This window comes from Etheostoma cragini, chromosome 17 (assembly GCF_013103735.1).
Source record: "Etheostoma cragini isolate CJK2018 chromosome 17, CSU_Ecrag_1.0, whole genome shotgun sequence".
NCBI lineage: Eukaryota > Metazoa > Chordata > Actinopteri > Perciformes > Percidae > Etheostoma > Etheostoma cragini.
Window position 1 is genome coordinate 4,572,571 of NC_048423.1, and position 7,558 is coordinate 4,580,128.

The following is a 7,558-nucleotide window of genomic DNA, read 5'->3' on the forward strand; positions in this document are numbered from 1 at the left end:
CCCCCCCCATCTCCCACAGCTCTCCCTGCTTTAAACCACTGTGTGTTGTGTGCGTATCTGTCTGTATGTATGCAGTGCAGGATATTAGAACTGTCTTCAAGCCTCAGCAGTTAGTGGACTAGAAATCTCACCTGCTGCAGCAATATTTTGCTACTGTATTTTTAGAACATGATTGAATCTCCAAATGACTTTAAAGTAGTCTCTAGAGTAGTGTAACAGCCAAAATTGGCCAGCATTTGGCAAGTGACTGGTGTTAATTTCCCACCCTGTCTGTGTAAAGTGTTTATATAAAGGCTTTCCAGTCATATCACAAATCTTGTAACAGAAACCTGGCTCCATCAATGAGGTTCAGTTGGCTGCAAGTTAATAATGATTTACAATAAAAAGGAAACAATCTGCAGAAATGAATATGGTGGATTTAGGCCATTGCTGCTGAATCAGTTGTGTTTTGCATGTGAGGGTCTGAAACCAAGACCTCAAAACACAAGTGTGGCATTTTGCCCTCAGTTAAACTTAGACATACTGTTTGCTAAATATACCCATCCATCACAGCCACTATTTAACTTGCCAATAGCCATTAACCATTTAACAACAATAATAAAACAATGTTCTTTTATTTTAGAATACACATTATACACAGGCCTGAATTACACACACATGCTTAGTACCTAGTCATGCACTAATGGAGAGATGTCAAAGTGAGTGGGTTGATGGACAGGCACCCTGAGCAGTTGTGGGTTCAGTGCCTTTCTCAAGAGCACTTTGGCATTGCCTAGGAGGTGAACTGGCACCTGTCCAACTACCATTCCACCACAGTACTTTGCTCCGTATGGGGACTAGAACCACGACCCTCCGGTTACCAACCTAACTCCCTTACAGACTGAGCTACTGGCACCCCAGGTGACAGATTCTGGCTGGCTTTTAAAATCTTGCCTAAGATGTATGTACATTTTAATGTAATCCAACTAGAAAGAAAACCTTTTCAAATTAAAGTTGAAATAAGTCGTTTTAATTCTTCATGGCAATACTGAGGACCTCCAATATGGCTGCCAGCTGATTACATCCCATAAAACACCCTGTGTATGTTACATATTGTTTATGTTTCTCAGTCTCTTTTTCCTTACTATGTTTGTGCTCTTGCCCTTCTGTGTCATGTTTATGTGTCTCTGTGGGTGTGTACATCTGAATGTGTGTGTGTTCTGTCGATCTCTGCTCCCTTCACCCCCCCACCCCCCACCCCCAGGCGGCTTGGCGTCTGTACTCCACCAACGGTGCTCATCCCTACCTCAGAGCCACCTGGCACCACTATCAAAGCGCCCTCCCCCCCCTCAGGCATGTATCCCCACCACCACCTCTACCAGCACCACCTTCACACCCCTAACCCTAAGCCCCCCCCCCAGCTCCCTCCAACAACCCCCAGCCCCAATGCATCAACACTACCCAAGAACTAATCAGCGTTTTTCTTTTTCTTTCCTCACCTTCCATTTCTCACTTCCTACCCAACTTATACGTCCCTTCCCCTCCCCCTTTTTCCCCCCTCACCTAATTGTTTCATTTATCATTATTTTATTTATCCTGTCAACTCTGCACGTAGTGTGTCTGGCGTAGTTATGCTGCTGATGAGAACTCGGTTTCCATTGCTACCTGGAAGCCTCATTTGAAGGCGTTGCATACCTGCAGCCCCGCCAAGTAGGTAACAACTTACAGACTTACAAACATGGCCGCTGCTTCTTAGCCATTCTCATCTCTTCTCCTCATCTCCATCTGCTCCTTGCCATGAGTGTAGCTTCAACTCTCTTTCCACTGTATGACTCACTGTTATGCAGCATTGCAATCATGCTTTCATAAACATACCTATTTTAAACTTCTTTATTTTTTCCAAAATGAATGGTTTGCCATACCGTGCATCAACCTTTTCACATTCAGACAGCTAATGCATTAACATCTGAATGGCTCTTTGGAAGTCACTGAGGTATTCTGTTAATAATAGTACAAAATCATAATTAATTTGGAGATTGTAGTTATATAAATGTTTATTATAAAAAACGCTAACATGCCAGGTTGTTAAACCCGGAGATGTGCAGGAAAATGAAACGTTAACAAAGGAAAGTGGACAAGTTCCATTATTTTGTTAATATACCACTGGCATAAATTCATCTTTGGTCAAGTTAAATAGTTTAGGGATTTATGAGTTCAGTTGCTTCCTAACATTTGTGTTGTCCTACATTTTTTGGCGTGTGACTGTGAAGCAGATTGCCATCCCTTCCTTCACAAGCACACATACATACACACTAGAAATAGATCCATACCTTTTCGATTTCCTTGTCTGTCTTTCAGCTAAAGCTTAGCCTTACATTGCATGACCATAGCTTGCACGTGATTGTAAATTATTAAACCCATTGAATCCAAGTATCTTTGTTTTTCTTTCCTTTTGGCTTCATGCGTCATATATCCATTAGTTAAAACAACTGGAATGCTATTTTTTAATCTGTTGGATACTAATGTCTCTCCCTTTGTCTCCTCCTCTTTATCTCACTAACCCTTGAAGGAAAGAGCAAGGAGAGACTACTTACAGGTTTGTATGACTCCAAAAACACATACACTCAACATATGATGCAATTATAATTAAATAATATGCCTAATGTTTTGTAATTACACCTCTAAAACTATGATATCTGCTATTATCTGGTTTGCGGAACACGAAACATTACGAAACATTAAAAGTGAGAAAAGGTACACTGCAGTGCTATAAAATACAACATAAAAAGGGATAATTACAATCTACAGAGGAGAGTTACACAATAACAAGGTTGATGTGTTGTGATAAATGTAAACCAGACGTGTCAGATCAATATTTATTTACCATTTGAGTAACAAATTCTTTTTATTAACTTATGTGCTCTGTTGAAGTAGCTATTGGTTTGTGTTGATCTGAGAAAGAGAGGCAGGAAGGGATGCAATGATAGAAACAGATGTCTTCTTACATCAAACACAGGTAGACCGAAGCTATATAGCAATTAAAGTACCACAAGAGCTATTTGGAAATGACCTTTTTATGAAAGTTTCGTAGGTGCTGGCTTTTTCAGCTTTCTTCTCCTTTCTTACTTTTATGGTCTTACCACACTTTCCAACTTTTTCTTTATGTCTCCATCTCTGTGTTTGTCTCCTTTAACTACTGTTTCCTTCTCTGCACTTGACTCTCAGGCAGGGAAAGGTGATGGACTTCTTTGGCTTTGTTGAGAATGCGTGCGTGTGTGCGCGCACATGTGTGCGTGTGTGCACACACGTGTGCTTGTGTATGTGCATGCACACACGCCTTCAAAGACAGGAGTCTGTACCATGTCTGTACCATGACGCACTTTTTCCATTGGGATGGTATTTATATAATCATCAAACACAAGTCTAACAAAGACAGAGCAGGGGGAGGGGAGGGGGAGATACAGGATTTCAGAGAGGGGAAGAAGACAGAGAGAGATTTGTAAGTTTAATTATGCTAGTATAGTTTTTACAGCGCGCCGCTACTTTTGCAACATTTGGGAGTCTTATATTGAGACAGCAACTTCTTAGGCATTTAAACTTAAGACGGCCACACACACACACATACACACACACAACACACACACACACACACACACCACAAATGTGCATCCCTAAGCACAACTACTTTTAATTAGACTTTGTTGCATCCACTGCAGCATTTCTCCCTCAGAAATGCTTCTGTTTAGGACTGTGTTTAATTAGAAACTTTTGTTACAGTCCCATTTACACTTGTGAAATGGTAATTATGTGCACTTTTATGTGCCCCTCCACCGAGAAAACACACAGTACTGTGTTATTAGTGGTTTTACAGACTTTCGGCTGCTCAGCGGCGGTAGGTGCCGTGGTAAACGGCTGGTGGTTTTTGTTTAAGCAGACTTGTAAACACCAGCAGTAGTAAACATAAGGCGCACCACAAAGTGCTACCGCGGACATCATGCTGAGCGTATGAGTGCTGGATATTGGCAGTGAGAGGCAACATGAAATAAAGTAAAATGGGGTTTAATCTGGAGTTTATGTGTGTAGGCAGGTGTGCTGGCAGAGTGTGTGTGCCTCCTGGTACAGGTCATTTAAATGATTCAAACTTTTTTTTTTTTTAAGTGTAACTCTGATTACCTTCAACCAGAACACAATTTTTGGGCATTTACGGGTGTGTCCAAACCTGTAGCTGGCTTCTGCTCTCTCATAGAAAAATCAAAGAATCTTTATTCCCAATTTTACTGCACTTACATGTGTTTGTAGTTGTAAGAGGGCTGTTTAGTCCACAGCACTGCTCAAATAACAGCATTCACACCAAAGAATGAAAAGTAGACTAAACTTGCAAATGCGGCCAATTTAATTTGAAAAACAACACCTAAATTGAATGTGAATACAGCCTGATTTTTTGTGACTATATCAAATTTTTGTTGACCACTAATTTACGCAACACTGCAGGAACACAGGCAGGCACACAAGCAGGCATAGTGAATTAGACCACATGTCACAGAACAATCACGTTGCAAGGACATGAGTTAATTTGGAGCTTGGTCTTATTTGTTGGGAAATATAGCGTCCAGGTTGTACATGTACAGAGTAATACTTTATAAACTATACTAAAGCTGTAGTTTGATATCACTGTGTGTTATAAATTTACACCATAAATATATTTTCCGTACTTTCCACTATTTACCCACTCCCACCCTTCTCTGGAATATGTCCCTTACCCTTTTTTGACAGGAGAATATTGCTCTTCTCCTTCCTCGGCTGACCTCCTCTTTTAATCTCCTTCCTCCTATATCTTTGCATTCCCTCGTCCATCCGTCTTATTCTACTTTCCTCCACTAAGGGTCTCAGTAATGGGAGGCTCTTCAGAAGGTACACTCGAAAATAGAAGAGGTACCTACAGTACTACCCAGCATCCTCTCTGCCTTGCCCTTAGCTCGCAATAACCTGTGGGAATGACTGACTAATAGCATGGAGGAGAACAAAGAAAACAAACTTACCTTCCTTCTTACCTCAGTCCCTTTGTTAGGATTCTGTCTGGGGTGACTGCTGCTGCTTGCTGCCAGTCAAATGCAAATAAGTGCTGTATTATGAATTAAAGGGAAAATCCACCAACACAAATTGTTACATTGTAAATGTAGACATGGTTTTAAAAGATAACAATAAGAAGTATTTATTTTAGAGAAATGAAAACATGAATCTGAATTCACTGTAGGTAATCATTTGCCACAATCAACAAATTGCATGTTGAGCCCCTTTTTTGATCAAAAAAATTATTATTAGGGGATTATTGTGATATGGAAAAATGTGAAATTGAAGATACTGTAATAAGTTCATAGTATGGTTTTAATGGTAATATAATAGTATTTTAAATGTATTTTAAAGTTATTATACATAGCATTTTGACCATCAATATGTCACACAATGGTGAAACTAAATTACATAATTGAGACCAAAACAAAGGTTTTGTTTTTCAGATTAAAACCACATTTCTGATAAAAACACTGATGACACAACATTGATTAAAATATAATCTCTAAAATATTTAGCCGTTTTTGCTCATGAACAACGGTGTAAAGCCCACCAACATTTCCCAAAAATATCTAAAGATGGAAAATCATGTTGAGGCTGTTGGAGGCTTCTCTCAATAATGGACTCATTTGTTAAAGGTTGTCTCATAATGAATGGGTTGATGATGTATTAGTGTTACCATGCTTCACATATCACCTTAAAAATGTTATTAGCTCTGTTTTCATAAGTCGACCAGGGGTGATTGCAGCGCTTCAGTATCCAACGCTGAGGGTATTTTTTACTGGCTTGGCGGGCAGCCTGGCTGTGTTCTGGTGTTTTGGGCATGTCAGTTGGATAGATGATGTTTGGTCTGAAGGGAAAGAAAGAATATTGCCCTGTGTCTGCACTCTGAACTCTTCTGATTCTCTAAGGGGAAATAGGTGTTGACAGCATCCCGTTTTTCTTTCTCTCTCCTTGTGTCTCTCTATCAACCCTCTGACCTCTGTACTACACTCTCTTTCTCTATCAACTCCATCCTAAACTCCCTTTTCCTAATTTCACTTACCTTTTCCCCTTTGTCTTCCCATCATCTATCTCTTGATCAACTCTTCCATCCCTCTGTCTACCCAATCCCAAATACTTGTCTTTGCATCTTTGAATGTTTTTATCCCCTCTCTTTCTCTTTCCATATCATTGTTTCCCTCTCTTTTCTTTCCTCCCTCCCTGCAGTCAGAAGTTGAGTTTTAAGGAGCGGGTCCGGATGGCGAGTCCCCGTGGTCAGAGCATGAAGAGCAGGCAGACGTCCATCAACGACCGCCAGCGCTCATCCCCTGGCAACGAGGTGATGGGCGGGGCAGATCTGATGGGTGGGAGCCCTGCCAAAGTGCAGAAGAGCTGGAGCTTCAATGATCGGACCCGGTTTAGGCCATCACTAAGGCTAAAGAGCCAGACTCGCACTGCTGTCCCAGATGGTGAGTGGGACTATGTGTGTTTGTCCATATTACCATTAATGGCAACTAACCAACCAACGAAACCTCTGACTAATTACCCTTTTTAGCACAGTATGCCCTTGCACACACATGCTGTTTCCTAAGATACCATATGTCAGTATGTCTCGCTGAATTTTAGACAAATCTTTATGAGATGATGTCCATGGCAATTATGCAACGGTGCATCAAATGAAAAAAGACTGTACATACACATAAAAATAAAAGATACATTCAATGAACAGCTGAAACAAGTTCAATCTATATGTGATACTGTCAGACAGAGGGGTATAAAAGAATAACAACAAACAACGAATGATGAAGGGTTAATCAGGCCTTCTGATTTAGATCAATATTTGTTTACACTCAGAGCGTACAACCACAATGTAGTAGAGAAACTAGATAGATTCTCAGTGTACAAAAAATACCACATAGCCTAAAGTTAGACAACAATCATAACATATTTCTTTTTAATATGAGATAACACATGTACTAGTAACGTTCTTTTAAACAGTCTGTAGTGTATATTCTCTCTATAGCCTAGATATAAATAGTTTATAGATCGTGTGCATTTCTATTTTATCCAGGTGGGTACATTGCATTTTGGGGAAATCTTAAGAGACTGGAATTATATACTTTCATGTATTTCCCAACATCTCAATTAATTTCTGTGCGCTTTGAAGGGAGCATGGACGTATTGTTGTTGCCTAAATTAGTATATATGTCTACAGTATGTTGTTTAAAACTAGTTCTTTTTCCTTACATTTCCCAGAAATTACCCAACAGTAAAAGGTGAAATTTCTGATTGTTTTAATAGTACCTCTCTGTCTCCTTTTATTCCCATATATCATTTATTTGAACAGATTTTATAACCTGTGACTCAGTGTCATTAATCAACTCTCTTTCCATTTTCCCCCTTTACTTTTTTTTTTACCAATACTGTATCGATACACTGGTGCCAAGTATCAATCTTTTATTATATATGTGTTGTTCAGTTTATCTGCTTGACAATCCCATTTTGCAGCAATAAAATTGAAGTGAGA

At 39.7% G+C, this 7,558-nt stretch overlaps 1 protein-coding gene across 1 annotated transcript in view; it reads left to right on the forward strand.

The window, feature by feature from the left end:
* Window positions 1-7,558, forward strand: part of kcnq5a (potassium voltage-gated channel, KQT-like subfamily, member 5a) — a 91,214-nt gene that overhangs the window by 72,370 nt on the left and 11,286 nt on the right. The window contains exons 8-10 of the mRNA XM_034898470.1: window positions 1,595-1,689; window positions 2,549-2,575; window positions 6,259-6,500. Coding sequence (XP_034754361.1) covers window positions 1,595-1,689; window positions 2,549-2,575; window positions 6,259-6,500 — 364 coding nt within the window. The remainder of the gene's footprint in view (window positions 1-1,594; window positions 1,690-2,548; window positions 2,576-6,258; window positions 6,501-7,558) is intronic.